This window comes from Daphnia pulex, chromosome 8 (genome assembly GCF_021134715.1).
Source record: "Daphnia pulex isolate KAP4 chromosome 8, ASM2113471v1".
Lineage (NCBI taxonomy): Eukaryota > Metazoa > Arthropoda > Branchiopoda > Diplostraca > Daphniidae > Daphnia > Daphnia pulex.
Genome location: NC_060024.1, coordinates 7,426,766 through 7,446,208, shown reverse-complemented (window position 1 = coordinate 7,446,208; position 19,443 = coordinate 7,426,766). Strand labels below are relative to the sequence as shown.

General features: G+C 38.3%; 1 protein-coding gene across 2 annotated transcripts; it reads left to right on the top strand.

Annotated features, from left to right (window-relative positions):
* The first annotated feature begins 17,202 nt into the window (after positions 1-17,202).
* Positions 17,203-18,669, top strand: LOC124199473 (complement C1q tumor necrosis factor-related protein 3-like). 2 transcript variants are annotated; one of them, XR_006876848.1, is made up of 4 exons: positions 17,203-17,361; positions 17,473-17,565; positions 17,637-17,904; positions 17,978-18,666. XR_006876848.1 is itself a non-coding variant. In XM_046595295.1 (2 exons), exons 1-2 carry the CDS (start codon positions 17,811-17,813, stop codon positions 18,478-18,480), a joined length of 597 nt encoding a protein of 198 aa, XP_046451251.1. In that variant the 5' UTR covers positions 17,637-17,810; the 3' UTR covers positions 18,481-18,669. The 2 variants fall into 2 exon arrangements, 1 of the variants encoding a protein (XP_046451251.1); XM_046595295.1 differs by lacking the exons at positions 17,203-17,361; positions 17,473-17,565 and having other exon boundaries at positions 17,978-18,669.
* The last annotated feature ends 774 nt before the right edge of the window (positions 18,670-19,443 follow it).

Genomic DNA, 19,443 nt, shown 5'->3' with positions numbered 1-19,443 from the left:
TTGTGTTTCAGCATCTATGTGGCAACTGACTTACGCTGTTTACGTCTTGAAAGATGATTTACTCTTTTCTTGTTATTTCATGGGCAAACACAGAACTATACAGAAGGTAACGTGGAGCTATATTGGTCCTACCTACGCTATACACCTGGTAAAACACGAGTAAGTGGCAATGGAAGGTTGTGAATAGGTAATTCCGGCCGAGCTGGAAACGAAATTGAACTTTGTAATCACAAATAGATAGGCGGAAGTTGGTGACGTTGATGGAGAAGAATTTGGCCGAAATTGACAGAACATCAACTGACCAATAAAGTCACTTGCGAAAGACTCCGTCCAGGATTTTTTATTTATTTCTTTATTCGGAATAACTTTCCCGGAAAGGACTGAATAACGAAAAGAAAAAGAGCGAATAAAATCTTTGGGGGTTTGGTGTTGGTCGGAAGACGGCAATTTTTAAAGATTTAAAAAGAAGCAATGGTTCTTGACAAAAGCTCATTTGCTAGCCTTGAAGATGTTTGAAACTTAGCATTGGTGTCATACAACTCCTTCACAAGTCCCAACGTCCAAAGCGTTATAATATATAGGATTGATGTATAAATACTTAAATAGGGAAAAGTCTATGTAAAAATGGTATAATGATATGTAAATAGGAAGTGATATATAAATAGGAAGAATTTTATATTATATTTAACTACTAGGGTAGCCCATCGGAAGGAGTTCCGACTAGAATGTGGGTGACCGGATCTCCCGCGGGGACCCGAGTTCAATCCCAGGTGCAGAAGAGAGGTGTACCTCATCAATGGAATGGATGGTCGTTGGCTTCTTCGGAAGTCAACGAGGTGCTCTAGTTTGCATGGAACTATTGCATTCGAATCATGGCTTAATAACATATACATCAATGTCCGGTATCAGAGATTTTACTACATCACATGTGGTAGTCATCCCAGTTGATTCATGTACTACTGGCAACGTTTGAAGGATTTCTGGACACGGAGGTTCTGGGACACGGGGGTGTCCGGAGACACGGGGATTTCCAGGGCCTGAGTTTAATCGGATGTTGATGGTTGCTAACATTGATCGGGAGATTCTTCGGAATCCCAGTATGCGTCTAAAGGGATAGGCGATACTAGCTTACACCTCTTGCACCTTCTCCCCCTTTCTTATTTAAAAACAAAAATTTACATTTTAACCTTTACTGAAAATCCCCGTTGGTCAAAAACCTACTTGGCGTAGGAATATGAAGGCTGGAATTAGCTAGACGCATACTGGGATACCGAAGAATCTAAATTAGTTTTTATTATATTTATATCTATAAGATTTTATTTGTATCTTTCTGTATCGAATTATTTTATCTTGCCATTTTTTTATACTTTCGATGTTATAACTTAGAGTCGCGCTACAATAGAGTTTCGCTTACAATAGAGTTTCGATGGAAAAATTGACCCTCGCCAATCTTAACAACTTTTCCAGCAGTGGGCGGCAGTGGGCAATATCGAAAGTAAAAAAGAAATGGCAAAATAAAATTATTCGATGCAGAAGGATGCAAAAAGAATGTGTACATGGACAAAAGAACTGCTAAAGCAATCTGAGGCATGCCTTCGAAAAGGCATTTATTTTCTTTACAAATCAGGTAAAGAAAAAGTGCCATGGAAAGATTGCCAAGAAAAATAGTTGTAAACTTGTGTGGCTGTAAATCGATTCAATTAGTTTCCCCATTCCCTGCACTCATTTGCAGACCAGAATTCATTTGCGATCATTTGTAGTTAGGCATCTTTTATTTGTTCATTCCCTTTTGATTTAATGCTCATTTCCATTGGAGCTAGCAGCTATAACCTTCATCTGAATAGACATCATGCATCTTCCAGTTGATTTACAGACTGTGTGGATACCTGAAGGAATAGTAACATGAATTTTCAAAATCATAAGATTACAGGACACATAGCAATATACTAGGTTAATACCTTAGTTTTTTTAGCTATACAAGCGGGAAGATTTTCGTCTAGAAAAACGCATCAAGACGCATATTATCTTCCCAAGATAATTTTTCTTCTTCTATCCCATAGAATGTCATAGTCAATCTAACTTTTGGTGAATGTCTAGTTGAAGATATTGAGTCATTCCCATCATCTTTTTTCTTTAAATCTTTAGATTCCGCTTTAACTTTCAGATTAGTAAATTCAGTTTGAGGTGATTGCCTCATTTTAGACTCTGACAGAAAAGTTGCTTTCATTTGCAGGAGATTTTCCTCTATAGGTTTTCTTCTCCCTGGAGTTCTGCTGCGCGACTCCTGATTCTACTGTCAGATCTTATGGTCGTCCTCTTAGCCTCGTCTCTCCACGCTCTGGGAGTCTGGGCAGATTTTGGTTCCCCCACTACCAGTCCAATACAGTCCCCCACTACCAGGCCACAAGAAGCCAGCACAAGACGGAAACAGACTCGCCTATATCACAATAGGTCTTGTTTGGAGCCATCCCTAATTAATTTGAACTACAGTATATTTTATAGTAGGGATAAAAACACCTGTAATTGATGACTTAAAAACGTAGGCCTATTACTTTTAGCGTATTGAAAGTGATTGTTTTGCACGAATGTTCCTTAATTCATGACTCATTCATTTCTTTTCTCACATTTTTTTCCCCCTTTTTTTTCCTTTTTTTCCAATTGGCAGGAAATCGACGGTCCGTCCCTGTTCCTGATGAAGAGAAACGACGTCGTCGGCAACATGGGATTGAAGCTGGGCCCGGCCGTCAAGATCTACAACCACATTCGCCGTCTGCAGACACGACTGCGCGACGATCTAGGTTACGCTTAAGCCAATTGTAGAAGAAAAACCGTCGCTAAGTTGGCAACATTTCCCTTCCACCTTTCTCCCCTCCTCACCAACATTTTTGAAACTTGGAACAAGAAAGCCGGAAGAAAAAGAAGAAAAAAATTCCCCGAAATGCAATGAAATATCGACGCCGAACAAGTTCAAAACAAGCAGACGTGAAATTGCATAATCATCTTTTCGTTCCTTTCTTGTTGTAATAATCGTCACACATTTAAAATAAAGGGAAAAACGAAATAAGCTGCCCATAATAGTTCAGTTTCAGTTCGAATTCCAGCGAAGCGGCTACATAAACGCATGATGAGAAACACTTACACACATACATACGCACACACTCGCGCGCGCGCGGCAATCGCACACACACACACAAACCAACATTTTCTCGAAAAAATCAGAAATATTCGTCTCCCCCCAGAAGAAAACCGAAAACCAACGACACGAAAACGCGCAACTCAAAATGAAACGGGGGAGGGAAAACGGAAATAATAATGAAACGGTTGGGATGATTGCTGATTGGCCACGACGATGAAGAGAATAATACAATCATTAATGAGTGGGGGATCGAACGCGCTGACAGTATGAAGCTGAGAGACATGAGCCAACGGAAATCGGTTGTCATCGTACAGAAACACAAATGAAACTCGACGGTTTTCAAAAAAAGAAAACTTAAGTACACAGTGGAAATCGCCCCGAGGAAGGCCTTTCCGGTTTGCGTGTTTCTGTTTTCTTAAAAAAACAACAATTGTCGCACAAAACAACAAAATAAATAAATTACAAAGTTTAAAAAAAGTAAAAATAAAATAAAATCTCAAAATTCCAGCGTGCCATTTTTTTGTTTGTTTTAGTTATTTGTCTTCTCGTGATGGGAATGATATGGCAGAATGCAGAATGTTGGTCAACCAATGAGTTGCCTTCGATAAATGACGGCTCCGTAAAGAAGCGCAAAAATTCGGTCCGGTATGGTAATAAAAAGCGAAACAGTGAAAATAATAGGCATTTGCGGGAATCTTTGTCTTTTTTCCTTTTTTAAAAACAAACAAGAAAAAAAAATCTCGTATCGTCTCCGCACCCGGATCTGTACATTATTGGCGCCATTACACAATTTGAATAATCTTTTCTTGGTTTTTTTTGCGTTGCGATTTGGTTTCTCAATTTCAAACAAGTTTTTTTTCTTTCCTTAATTACAAGTCACCCCCCCCCCCCCCCCAAAAAAAAAATTGACGCGCATTTTGACTTTTTGTGCCTTTTGTGTTCGCTTCTTTTTTTCTTTTTTTAAGTTTTCAGGTGTTAATTAAAAATTTCGGGCCGCAACTTTTCTTCTTCTCTTTTTGTTTTTGTTTTTCTTTTGACTTTCTTTGTGATGGCGACGGCTGGAACCCGACACACGGTAATGGATTTCAACTAGAACCCAAACATCAGACGCAAAGTGACATAGAAAAAAGGAGGTCGGAGGAGGAATACGAGTGGGGGTAGGAGGAGTGGGGGCATTGCAAGGATTGTTCGAGTGTCTTATTTTGTGAGAAGGAGACGAGACGGACTCCATCCATCCATCCATCCGTCTCTCATAAACGTTTGTCTTATTCGTCTCGTCCTATCATCCTATCATCGAAGGGCACAGTGCGAGGAGAGTGGCGGTGTGGTGAAGGCGTGCCACGGAGGGACAGCAAGTCGGGATTCGACCTGCGACCAAGGCGGTGACGGTGTCGACGAGCCACCGGCCGCCTCACACTGTATCCCCTGCCGACGTCAGTCGCATCCGGCGTAGTGGTCGAACGAGCCCAGATATTCCAGCGCCGATCGGTAGCAGAACTGGTACTGATCCTGATTCGTCCTGATTATATTTCAAAAAAAGACTAAAGGAGATTCAAATTTCATCAATTTTGCGCCACGCCAGTGACGCAAAGTCACTACCGTTAAAACAATTGTTTATATTATGATAATATAAACAATTGTTTAGTAGATAATATTATTATCTACTGTATATTGTTCAGTTACTCCAAAATGATTATTTTTCCGGTAAACATAATTGATTTTCAAATATTGTTCAGTAATTTTTAACATTTAAATTGATTTGTGAATGTTTAAGTCGACATTAAAACGGTTAAACATCACTCTACGCTATACTTTTCCGTTTTTTGGGTTTTTTTTCCCCTCGAGTTCATCTTTTAACTCGTTTCGGTGCCTCTGTGGCTTTGTCTGAGATGAAATGCGACCCATATTCCCCCAGATTGATAGGGAATTTCATATTCATTACGATTAAAGATGAATAAATAATAAGATGGATATTACACTATTACACTCAAGTTGGGATATTTTTATTCGAAATTTTATTGAATATTCTGACGTTTTGAGACCAAAAGAATAATTATATATTTATTAGCAACGGTTTTTCTTTAGCCTTGTCTTGATGTTTGCCGACCGGGAACTCGGTTTTTTAACGGGACTTTCTTCATCCTTGCGAGGTTTGTAAAATATTTTGGTTGTAAAGTAGAACGCCGAATTCCTCGTCCTGGAAGGAATTGCTGGAAGGGTAATCTCCGTTTTAGTTTCATATGATACTCATGAATGGCTTTGGCTGTTTCAACGTTAGAAATTAGTGTGGCTACCTGTTGCCAGGAAAGAAGAACACCCTCCCAATCAGTCAAAAGGAGCGGCAAGTCTGAATCCGTCTTTTGCTGTTTCGAGTATTTTGACATTTGCTGCCGTATCCGGGTCTTCCGGCTTCTGCAACCAAATCTCCAGCAAATCAAATAATAAATTCTGAACGTCCATCTCGGAGTCAGCTCTCGTTTTCCCGGTTCTGATATGATTTTCGTCGCGTAAAGCTGGCCCAAAATTCTTGATCGTGCTCCTGTAGAGGGCCATCTGAATCCTAATGGCTTTAATGTACTGTGCTCGGGATAGCTCCGTTTCTTTTTGGAGAGACACTCCTCGGTTCATAAAGTCTGGTCTTGTGAAAGAGAATATGCACGTCGAGAGGTGTCTTATCACCAGAGATCAAGTCATCGTGAATGGCTTGTTCATTTGTATATCGAACGGAAAAATTAGTCATTTTATCCAAAATAAAAAATTATACACGTGTAGTTTTATTATTATTATTATTTTTTATTATCGCCATGATTTTCTTTTTACCGAACTTTTTACATTGCGTTGAGTTTCCCGGGAGTTTATTCCTATCCTTCCCGTTGTAACCACATGGAAACGGTTTGGAATTGATTGCTTACATTATTTTTTAAACATTTGAAATATTATACATCGACGTTACATATTTCTAAAATTGAATCCTATAAAATGTTAGAACATTTATCGAATTTCGAATTATTTATTACTTTCCTCGAATCTTAACAAAAAGAACAACATGGCAATGCTGATTTTAGCTCCAATTTGTCTTTCGGAAGGCGATGAGCGTGTGGCGCGTTTGAACTCTACACTCTACACGCTTCCGTCTGGCGGGATTGGCAGCAGCAGCAACATATGAGGAAATCCATCGCTTTTTGCGTCCGAGTCTTTGGCTGACGTTGAACAAATGACACTCTCTCCGAGTCTACGAGTCTGAGATGGCAATTGTTTCTGATTGCGGATGTGTATATTTTTGCTCTTCCTCAAAGCCCTGTTGTTCTGCCCAGCAGCCGTCCAGTCTAGCTGTATTTAATTAGTAAACATAAAGACCGCCGATGGCCTCATTGAAACTGTAATAATCTCTCCAGAAGATAGGCCTAGTGTCCTACTCCGTCCGGCATGAATTATTTCGCATCTTGGCTTCCGTATAAACGTCCCAACTTTCTACAGGCCCCCACTCTGAATCAAATATTCATGTGGATAGGAGCAAAGCGATTTGCTACAGAGCGCCGCCGACACTTTCTATGTGCGCCATAGAGATTTACGGAATGATACCTCTAGCATCATTTATTGATTCTATCTCTGGCCGTTGTTCTAATAGGCTATATCCCCACTGTGATATCGGTAATCCATACAGTTTACAGTATATTATTTGCACAATCTTTCAAGAAATTGCTCTTGACTTTTTATTCCTGCTTTCAATCTTTTTATACATATAGGCTCGTTGAATATGCATATACCATTTCAAGGAAAGATCACTGGATAGATTTTTTAGTGCAATCAGAGACTACGAATGTGAAGACTGAAATCGGTCCCATAAGCCTGAGAGGAACAGCTTGGGCGATGCTTGAGCTTGCCGCTAGGGCGCAGGTCAATAGAGTTGGAGAATTTTTTTAGGTAATTTCCCCGTTTCCCTACTGATTACGTGCTTCACACACACGGGATTTGCGAATGTTCTATTAGGTTTAATTTTTTGAAAGTTGCACCATTATTATCCATTGCCCTTCACGATGCCACGTGAATTATTTCATAATTTTTGAAGTATTTGGGGGGAATGTCAACGATGCATAATGTCAACGATGCATCCTATCACTATGCATAATGTCAACATAAATCCATGCAACTATTATAAAATATAGATGGCCTTGCATGGACATTAACTAAATCCATCATCCTCTGATTTTATAGAAGCACCAAGCATGTCTTGACATTTCTTCCATTCTGCAACGGCTTTATATGCCAATCTTTATTTTTGGGGCGCTACAATTTAAAAAAATATAGGTATTTAAAGCACTATTACCAACAAATTGAACTTCATTTTTTTTTGTTGCTGACGAAGACAAACTAAATAAAATCGCAATTAATAAATGAATACCTATGGATAGGTGGTTTAAAGCAATAAAATCGCTGTTCGGATTTTTTTTAGGATACTTTACATTTCCGCGAATATCAACGATGCATAATGTCGCATAATGTCAACGGTGCATCATATCGCTATGCATAATAAGTTAATAACGACATAAATCCATGCAACTATTATAACATAAAGATGCAAATGCATGGAAATTAACTAAATCTAACCTTATCATCTTGAGTGGTTTTCATGCCTTAATTATAAGCCACGTAGGGGAGACTGGAGTATACCGGGACACCAGGTCAAAAGGGACAGTAGGGGGAAAAATAGTAGATATTAATAAAATTAAGAAAAATTTTAGTATGTTATTTCAATACATACAGTACCCTCACAAAGTTTGGAAACACGGCGAGTGTTTCCGCGCTTCTAACACGGCGGCTTACGCGCCAATGTGTCTCCCTTTTTTCGCGATAACTCACGTTTGAGTTATCGCAAAGCAAATTAAAAAAAATCTTCTTGGTGAGGAAAGAATTTTCTTTCATCATGATTTTTTTCAGATTTTAGTAAATTGAACTTTATCCCCAAAGTGCTAGACATAAAGTTTGGAAACATCGGCGCGCTCGCCATATGTTTCCAAGCTAAAGTGTATGCTAGTTAAAAAATCATAAAAAATTGAAATTAATAAATTTTTACTTGAAACTTTTACCAACGGTAGACGACATAGTCGTCTACATTTGGACAAAGTTTCAAATTTTTCTAATGAAACTCTGATTTTTCTCGATTTTTTTAAAAACAATTCCGATTAATTTTGGTGGCGCAGGGACGAAATCCTAGCCCGGGGGAAGAATAGAGGGAAGAGAATAGGGGAGAACAAAGGGGTCCGGCGGTTTTCCCTCTTCTATTCTTCCCCCGGGCTAGGATTTCGTCCCTGCGCCACCAAAATTAATCGGAATTGTTTTTTAAAAAATCGAGAAAAATCAGAGTTTCATTAGAAAAATTTGAAACTTTGTCCAAATGTAGACGACTATGTCGTCTACCGTTGGTAAAAGTTTCAAGTAAAAATTTATTAATTTCAATTTTTTATGATTTTTTAACTAGCATACACTTTAGCTTGGAAACATATGGCGAGCGCGCCGATGTTTCCAAACTTTATGTCTAGCACTTTGGGGATAAAGTTCAATTTACTAAAATCTGAAAAAAATCATGGTGAAAGAAAATTCTTTCCTCACCAAGAAGATTTTTTTAAATTTGCTTTGCGATAACTCAAACGTGAGTTATCGCGAAAAAAGGGAGACACATTGGCCCGTAAGCCGCCGTGTTAGAAGCGCGGAAACACTCGCCGTGTTTTCAAACTTTGTGAGGGGACTGTATATTCTACTTTGGTATGAAATTTGGTTGAGTTTTGTCAAAAAACGTTTTTTTTAAAGTTATTTTTGTCTCCGCCATTTTATGTTTATAGAACCAAATAAACGCTAATGGCATGTAAATTTAATATGGAAATGAAGATAAATCATTTCTTGATCGTTAGGAACAAAATTAAGATTTTTAGATCAATTAGTTTAGACAGTATTAACTTTTAAAAAAAGTGTCTAAACCGGGAAATCGGGACAGCTGTTTTTGACTATTTTGGGACAGTTACGGGCCAATCAGCGTACAGCATTTTAAAGAGGCTTGATTTCCTGACCTGGCAACGTAGGATATCCTACTGCTCAAAGGGTTTTTGTTTATATAAGAAAAAAGGTTCATTAACACAATAATCGAATTGAAACATTTATAAACTCAAAGAGTCTATGCAGTGGAACACTTTTTCAATTTTTTTTCAATTTTATTAATGAACGAGTAACCTGAGCCCCGTTCAAATCCGGGGAACTTTGGTCTAGCGTAAAGTCAGACCCTTTTGCTATTCGCTTTTATGTAGCTTAATCATCTGCCCGTAATAGAATTTATCGTGGGAAATCTGCCCAGTACTTGAATATGTCGTCATCACGGCGATGCTATAGACATCTGGTGGTGATGCTGGTTGTTGCTTCATCAAAGATTGCGTCATCACGGCGACGACATCTGGTGTTGGGCATGTTTGGGCATGTTCCATTTTGGGGGAGGAGCCTGTGTTGACACAGACACAGGCTCCTCCCCCAAAATGTCCATGACAGACACAGGCTCCTCCCCAAAAATGTCCGTGACAGACACAGGCTCCTCCCCCAAAAATGTCCGTGACAGACACAGGCTCCTCCCCCAAAAGCTTGTTGTTTTATTATATATAGATTTTAAGGCGAAAACGGAGGACGTCCCTCACCACCCACCCCAGTGTCCTCACTTACCTCAAAAAAATAGGCTCCTCCTATAAATCTGAGTAAACTTTAAAGGTCTTTTATGGGGAAATGATTCATTATTAAATTATACAAAAAATATGGGGGGTACATTACAATAAGGAATACATAAAAATGTTTTTAAAATAAATTAAATGATTAGTTTGGGAGATATAGGGGGCAAACGAAAAAGTCCCGTCTTACTCCAGTCTCCCCTACTTCCTAAAGGCCATGCTGAGATCGGCAGACGGCGAAGCTAAGTTGAACGCGGTGAACAGAAGCAGCAGATCATCCACCAATCGCCATAGACGCGAGTCGAGAGGAGGACGGTATGATCACAGGAAACATCTTCACCCCTACCACAGCGACAAAGTTCACGGCAACAAAAATCCTGGATTTCCACAACAAAACAAGTATGTCTCTCCTCCTCTTAAAATTATTTCACCAGTCGATAGAACGCCCACCCCAGTAGGGGGAAGGCTGGGTTCGTTTGCTTCAGCATCGCATCGGGTCTCAAGGGATCCGTGGGTGTTGAATATTGTCTCTTACGGCCTTCAAATTGATTTTATGTCTACACCTACGCAAAGGTCCCCCCTCCCAATAAAGTGACAGGCAATTTGCAACTAGAGATTATAGAATCCGAAATCAGCGCGCTTTTGGAGAAATGGGCGATTGAAGAAACACAAGAAATAGGGTTTATAAGTAGCATTTTTACAATCCCCAAAAAATCCGGAGGTTTTCGTCCTGTGATTAACCTTAAAGCGCTTAATAACTTTACAGTGTATAATCATTTCAAAATGGAAGGCTTGCCAACAGTGAAAAGCATTATACAAGCGAAAGATTGGTTAGCAAAAATCGACCTCACAGATGCGTATTTAACAGTGCCGATGCACCAGTTCCACCACCGCTTTTTGCAATTCACATGGAAAGGGAAGATCTATCAGTTCACTTGTCTACCATTTGGGTTATCTTCCACACCGCGAATATTTACCAAACTTTTAAAACCCGTACTGGCCTTTTTGAGGAAGAAAGGAATTAGGTTGGTGATTTTTCTTGATGACATCCTCATCATGAATTCGGATCGGGACGATTTAATCAGAGATGTCGAGATAGTCAAATCAACGCTAGAGGAAGTAGTGTTTATTATAAACGCTCAAAAATCAGAAACCGAGCCCGCCTAAAGTATAGAATATTTGGGGCTGATCGTAGACACTGTCCACTCCACTCTGGCTCTGACGTCAGGGGAAAAAGAGGCAGTTTTGCAAGCATGTAAAAGACTTCTGTCCAGCTGAGAGGTGGCTCTCTGGGATGAGGCCTCGTGATTGGGTAGCTTCAATTGGGCCACAGCGGCGGTACCGTTTGCTCAAGCTAATCTTCGGAATATCCAGAATTTGTATATTTATCATTCAAATATAGCAGGAGGAAATTTAGGGGTAAAAACAACTCTAACGGAGGATGCCAGGACAGACCTGAACTAGTGGGTTCGACATTTAGATTAGGCATCCGGGAAATCTTTCTTAACCGTAGACCCAGACATAGTGCTTTTTTCGGACGCATCCATGACTGGCTGGGCGCGACTGACAATTTTTGTAGCACAGGGGGAAAATGGTCCAAGCAAGATACCGGGCACCATATCAATGAACTTGAATTATTGGCAGCTTTCTTGGCATTACAATATTTTGCAAGCGCTTCTCGGAATTGCTCCATAAGAATTAATATTGACAATACGACAGCAGTAGCTCACATCAATAAAAGCGGGGGCACAAGATCGCCTCATCTCTTAGAAATAGCGCTAAAAATCACCAAATGGAGCGAAGTGAGAAACATAAATCTAGAGGAAAAATATCTACCCGGTGCTCTTAATATCGTGGCAGATATGGAATCCAAGAGATCGTTCTAGGACAGGGGGGACTGGCAGCTAAATTGTCTGATTTTTTCAAAAGATCTGGGAGCAGTGGCACCTGAAAATAGATCTATTTGCGTTGCAGTGGAACGCCCAGTTGCCGGAGTTTGTCTGCTGGCACCCCGATCCAGTGGCATGGATGATAGATGCCTTCTAACTGAATTGGAAGTGCATCAAGGGATATGCATTCCCACCATTCAATCTGATAGGGCACTGCATCCGGAAGATGCGCCAAGATCAGGCCCAGTTGACGCTAGTTTGCCCGTATTGGATTGGCCCAGCAAACCCTAGTTTCCGTTGCTCTTGGAGACGACAGTCGATGTACCGAGGATCCTTCCGTACCACGAGGACCTGCTGTTGGATGCGAACGGGGAAGCCCACCCACTACTGATAACCAACGCTCTGTGCCTAATCGCATGGAGATTATCAGGAGTCGCTTCAGAAACGAGGGAATTCAGGACCAGGCTATCAACCTTATACTGGCCAGCAACCGACCAGCCACACACACTGGCTAAGAAGCCGCCTGGAACCAGTGGACAGATTGGTGCAATAGGAACGGTCACCATCCCCTGCATGGCTCTCTATTTAATGTAATTACCTTTTTGTCCGATTCATTTCAGAACATACAGTACCATAAACGTCTATCGGTCCATGCTATCGGGTACTCTACCGTAGGTGAACGGGCAGGATTTAGGAAAGCATCCGACCGTTCTTAAACTTATGAAAGGAGCGGGCACATGGGATGTGGATCTAGTAATACATTTCTTTAAATCCGCCCCGCCCAACAAGGAACTGTCGCTGATCCAGCTATCACTTAAGACAGCTATGCTTTTGGCCTTGGTGACCATGTTTCGAGTCTCAGAACTGGCAGCGATCGACTCGGCGTCGCAAGTTTTTCAGATTGTGGTCTTCAGTTCAGTCTATTTAATCTTAGGAAGTCGCAAAGAGCCGCACCTCTTCTCTCTCGTTCTATAACCCGTCTACAAGACGCCAAAATATGCCCGGTTACAACGACGGAAGATTATTGGAAAGCGACACTTCCTTTAACGTAATCCAGGTGAGAGCGGATATCTATTTTTGTGCTCGGTCAAACCGTACAGTCAAGTGAAAGGGTCGACGATTGGTCATTGGATCAAAAAGATTTTAGATTTGGCGGGAGTAGACACGTCGATCTACTCGGATCATTCCACCCGAGGAGCCTCCACTTCGAAAGCGGCTAAGAAGGGCGTACCAACAGACTCAATTTTGAAAACGGCAAGTTGAGCATCCGAATCAACCTTCGTTAGATACTATAGGAGAGAGATTCCCCAGCAGGATGTGGGGACAACAATTCTATCCAAAAATTAATGTGGGTAACTTATATACATTCGGATCGGCTTAAGTGCTTTGAAATCACCGCTAGAAGGCGAACGAATTTATGTAGTACAATCCCAATTGTCCATCGGCAGCGCTTCGCGCTGCCTCGTAAAATTTATTAATTCTGTATACGGCAATCGGTAAAGCCGAATAAAATGCCTGAAAAATGTGTCGAAATGGGGGTATCACGAAAATCGTGATATCTCGGACATCTTAAAATATTTCAAAAATCCCCTTGGATTCGGAAAGAGGAATGAACGGGCTACATTTTCTTTTAATTAGTTTTTTATTTAAGGCCGAATATACGGCGAAAAGCGATGTAGACGGAGGGGGGATTTGGGTTTTCGTGATATTTTACGATTTTAAACCGTGATTATCTCATGAACGAAAAAAGATAAAAATCTGGACTCCGTTAGAATCGCCGTGCGATTGGAGTGGTGCGTGGCGAAGAGCCCTAGTTGAATAAAATTTCGAAAGTCTAAAACTCTCATCCGATAGCGAAAGAATGTGTATCGATTGAATATTTGAACAAACCAAGATTTTAACTATCGCCACTAGACGATAAACAAGCTCCCTTAGGGTTACTTGGGCGGGCCTAAATAGCTAGAGGTAGGGGAAGCCAAATCGTCTTTAAGAAAACGCCCATCCTTTTTGCTTACTTAAATATAGTAGGCTATTATCACAGTACAACTAGGCCTAATCAAAAGTTGGATGGGCTTTTAATATTTCAATAGAAAGACATACGATTTTGGTAGGGATACGATGATATGCCACGCTGTCATGTGTCACGGTGGTACAAAAACGCAACATTCGCTTCGGTCCCAACTCTACTGATACCATAAAAGGAGTGATGAACATCTTTCAGCAAAGTGTTTTTGATTCTAATAAGATGAACGAAACGTTTTATTGCCTTTACAAGAAAGGTTACTACACGAAAAAAGGTACAAGAATGGCAAAATGCTGTTTAGCCAACGGAAAAATATTGGGAAATCTCTCGGACTTATCATCATAAAAATGGTGGGATCTACTTCTTCATGAAATTCTACTTTGTCCAAGATTTCAATCTACTCGTTTTCCTTCCTATGCAATTCATCAATATTTAAATTGACTTTTACAGCGGAAGATGTAATGTTGGCGATTCTGCTGCCCTCGAACAGTTGAGTATGCTTATCTGAAATATTTAGGTAATATTGATATTTATTATGTACATTGTAGAAATTCGAAGATTGAAACATTGAAATGGTACTTAATCTACTATCCAAAATATAAACTTTGATGAATTACGATTGCGGATCAGTCTCAGTAGTATGATTAGAAGCTACTTCTTTCTGCTCTACATTAGGAACTGTGATAAGACAATGTCACTCGGCTATTTCCTGTTCTTGGAAATCTAAACTGCGTTTCTCTTCTTCAAACAATTCTTTTGTTAATTTGAGGTTATTACCTGGATAGAGTTAAAACAAAAGTTTGATGAAATGCACGATTTTACGCTCATAAAACTTCTAAATCATGTTATTCCTCAAATTGAGCACAACGTAAGTAACACAGTACATATTTCGCATAGCATATACTTCAGTAAAGGATGATCTTGGCCTGGGGTAATGAAAGTGTAAGTAAAGTGACCAAAGCGAAAGGTACAATGACTTTGTTGAAAATCTTACTTTTCTGTAGGGTAGGCTATTTTTAGAATGGAATCTTCGATGGTAAAATAAAACTTACGTCGCTAGCTGAATATAATTTATCCGGAACTCTTGTTGCATGACCTTGTCGGGACAGAAACCGAGGCAGCCAAAAAGTTAGTTTTTAATGTCTTAAAGTAAGAGAACAATATGTAGAATATAAATATAATAGAAATAGAAGCGCACACATGTAATAGAATAAGCTGAAAATAGTTTGAACAAATACAAGGCAATGAAATTCTGATTGGATGTATGCATGAAGGTAAAGACTTCTGAATCCATCAAACGGAATCGGGAGTTAGACTTAGCTGATATCTTTTCAGATTTAACTTTGGATGATTTTTAACTCGTCCATTGGTTTTGCATATTCGATGTTAAAAAAAAGTGTTATTTGTTTCAAGGAAATCACAATTACTAGAGAATTGAAATTGAAATGGATCCTGAAATCGTCTTTCAGTTTTTTAACGATTTTGAATTTCGAAGCCGGATGAATTTTGGCTTGAAATTCGACAATACAATCAAACTAAAGAAAGATTGCAAGTATAAAATTACAAAAAGGATGGTGTCGATCAAAACACTTCACTAAATTACTTTCAATTCCTTGGCAAACTTTTTGATCAAAACAGAAAATGAGGACGCAAAGATTTCTCCCGTGTTGTGTAAGAGAACGAAAAAAATCTGAATTATTCTCCATATCGTTCCCCATCAACGGTCCGAAGTAGCACACGCGAGCCAAAATACGGGACCTGAAGGGAGAGAAAGGTGCTTATAAAAAACTAAATACACAACCAACAAACGAAATTAAATAACTTTGCACTCGTTAAAAGCAAGCCAAAAGAACACAAGTTGATGTCGAGGAATTTTCGCTGTTTAGAACTTCCATTTTATATCAAACAGAAACGCATATATGCTTATAACAAACACAAAATTGACGTTTACCGTATTATTCTTTCGTCCAACTCTTTGATTTCTAAAAGAGGCATATTGCTGTTCGTCTTCATTGAGGTAATTGGTACTTTTTGTTTTATCGTCGAGCTCATCAGTCGGTCAGTTTAAAGCTGAAACTCAAATAAAGTGAACTAAAAAACTTTTCCTGGTCTAAACGCGCTAACGTCAATTTGACAACATAAAATAAATATCTAAATATGTCGTTCAGTGTCATGGAAAGACTTCGACGGAATTCAAACGCTACACTTCGACGGAATTCCAACGTTTCAATTTTTAAAAGCATAAAGTGAGGTAGTAAAAATTATTCTCAGAAAAAAATACTGTAGGTGTTCCAATGTTATTTTATGTGGCAGTGTAATCTACTTCAATAAAATAATTTTGCAATGATATGGTCACTTCTACCATATCCTTTTCGCTGCATCCAATTTCGGATAAAAACCTAATAATTGCTTTCGTTAAAGAAGTCGAATTTCTTTAGCATTTCCCATAATTTCTTTGCTTGCCTATTCTGGAAAGCTCGGATGAGTTCTATTTAAATGTTTCTTCATGGTATTTCTTTACTTCCGAATCGATTCACGAAAACGTATATGCGCATTCACGTGCAAACGCACTTTCCCATTTCATTTTTTGTGAACTAAATTTGTTTGACACTACTGAAAACAGAGATGTTGTCTGCTAAAAATTAATTCTCAGCCACAGAGTTATGAATTCTTTATCAATAGCTATGGTATTTTTTCCGAACATATATTTCATTCAAATTGCTAATGTTTTTCTATTTTTTTAGGTTATATCTCGTACTTTTTCTTTCATGGTTTGAAAATTCTATTCAAGAGATAAGGTGAAGGAAATAACAAAAGCGGCAGGTGAATAAAGGTCTTATTTGAAATATGTGGCGGCCATGGCATATGGCTAGAAGAGGAGCAATTATATTTCAAACTTGAAAACTGACCCAAACAAAATCAATAACAAAGCGTTTTCAGCAAAAAGAGAAAATGGCAGATTTCAGAAAGTTAACTCGTTGAACAACAAAAAAAGAAACTACTCCACCGTTTATTTGTTATTTTAAGTTGCTTTTTTCCAGTAAGCTTCTTAAGCTCTTGTTTAGCGACTCCAGAAGTATTTATTTTTTGGAAAAATTTCATGAATTTTTCTTAGTTTGCATAGGCAGGACTTGCTTACATAAAAAATTTTGTGAAAGATAAAGTTCATGACATGAGCGACAGTTAGACATTATATATACGTTTCTGTTTGCTAGTGGCGGACGGCAACAACAAACATTCCCTGATATGAGAAGGTCAATCATCAACTAAACTCAACATTTTGTAGTAAATCCTGCTCAAGAGAGGAAAAGCTGAGAGAAAAAAATCTTTATGTTATAACAACTGCGCAATGACTGAATGATAATAAACTGTCAGATTATTTCAAGAGTTGGTTATCAAACATTTACGCAACAAAAAATCCCTATAAAGTGCAATACGTCGTGTATTTTAACATAGAATAATCTCGGATCTTTTAGAACAATGTTCCGATTATCAACAGCAGCGTTTTTCATAAATTTCACTTTTTTACTTTTGGTTTGTCCCGCTTTTTCGAACGCCGTCACCTTAGAAGAACTGCACAAACAATTTCTACAACTGAAAGAAAATTTTGTAAGATTATTTTTCGTTAAAAAAAGATATAAGACTTCTCTTACTCTCTGCCATACGGTCTTGAGATTTAAAAATTTACGGAAAAGGTTAAATTTTGTTTATTTAAAAAAGGAATTCATGGGGATTCAAAATGATGTACTCTAAAATGAAAATGTGAAACTTGCAGTAAAAGTATCTCGTCTAGAGACACAAAAAGGAAACGATGTAAGTGAATATTTGATTTCTCTACTTTTAGTTAGAGTGCATTTCTGTATCCTATTTTTGCATTTCACAAGGAAAAAATCGTTGAAGACTTGTTTGCAAAAATTACTCGACTAGAGGGAGAAATAAAACGGAAAGAATTCTTTTCAACTTTCGAGCATAAAAATCATCTTCTGGGCCCAGCTTTCAACATATCCTCCACAACTGAACTAAAGGCTATTCCAACTTCTTGTGCGGATTTGCGGAGTATGGGACACATCTGGAGTGGAATATATTCCGTAATGGGATCTTCAATGGTAGAGAATGTTTATTGTGACTTTACGAAGTTGCCATCTGAAGCCGGTAACAGAAGGTTTTCGAATTACTCGTGTTAAGATTTCATGAATGCTAATGATTTTAAATTAATGAATTTAAGGTTTCCAGCAATGGATTGGATTTGTTGATGTAAAATCCGTACCCAATTATTTCTATGGTCAGTTAAATGGTGATTTTACAACACCAGATACCCCTATTCCCTTTCGAAAGATATTTTTGAATGTCGGAGGAGGCATGAATGAAACCACGGGAATATTTACCGCACCCGTCAACGGGAAATATTTTTTTTCTTTATCAGGAATTGTGCAAATAGTTGGAAGTCCAAATTCCCCTGATCCAACAACCCCAAGACCTAAAGATTTTATATTGTATATGTTTAAGAATGGGGTTATTATTGGGTCAAGCTATACGGACGAGTCAAATCTATCAACACAATTTGAAAATTATTCCTTGCAATCCACTCTGGATTTGATCACAGGGGACCAAATTTGGCTTGAAATTGCAAACTCATCAAGTATTGGGTACGTTTATATGTATAGTGGCTGTCACTTTACTGTTTTTCTGATGGAACAAACGGAAATTTTTCAGTTACTTGTTTTGTAAATAAGTAAATGATTGAAAGTTTGATAGAAAAGTAAAAAAGGGGAGAGCGGGGTAATTGTGGACAAATGTTTGTTTTTGTCCATAATTCATAAATTTTGTGCAATACAATAAAAAAGAATTGTAAACTTATAGCTGATGGTGCCAGCAATGTTCTGTTTTATTTTTTAAAATTGTCCACGTATCGAATTTATTGAGTTATAGAATTTAGAAAAGCACGACAAATTTTAGAAAATTATAAAAACCGGTGGTTTTTAATAATAACTTGTAATATGAAAATAAAAAAAACGAATTCATTTTCGGTATTAAAACTTCTTGAATAACAAATAAACATTTCGTTGCATGACATGAAATAAAGTAAACAAAACAGCAGCGCACCAAGCGGGTGTGTTCAACACTAATACCGAACGCTTAAGAAAATATGAAAATTAGGGTGTATGATTTCGATGATAACTTTTAAATAAACGTTCCTTCTGGAAAAAAATCAAATGATTGTGGTAGAAAGATCATGAGCTATCAAATGAACCCAATAGGTGATTTTTATGTGCATAGATGTAATGCACATAAATTTTTAAAAAAATCATTTTCCCACAAGCGCTGTGTTAAAACGGAAACACTTTTTCGCGCGGAAAAAATGGGTTTTACGTTTGATTTTTATTTTCAATCTAAATTTCTTCATAAGTACGCAAAAATTGATGCACTTAGAGAATGAAAGATGAAGTAATTTCGTATTTTAAAAATCTTTTATTTTCAACAGAAAGCATAATTAAACGGGTTTTAAAAATTTCAAATCATGATTTTAAAAACATGTTCCCATGAACATTTTTTAACGAGGGTTTTAAACAGAATTATGTTGTAAGTATATAAACAGTGCTCACTACTAATAATTAGTTGGTGATCAAACTGCTAATTTGACTATACTATACATAATTTTAGTTGAATTGGACTTTTTTGGGGTTTTTTAAA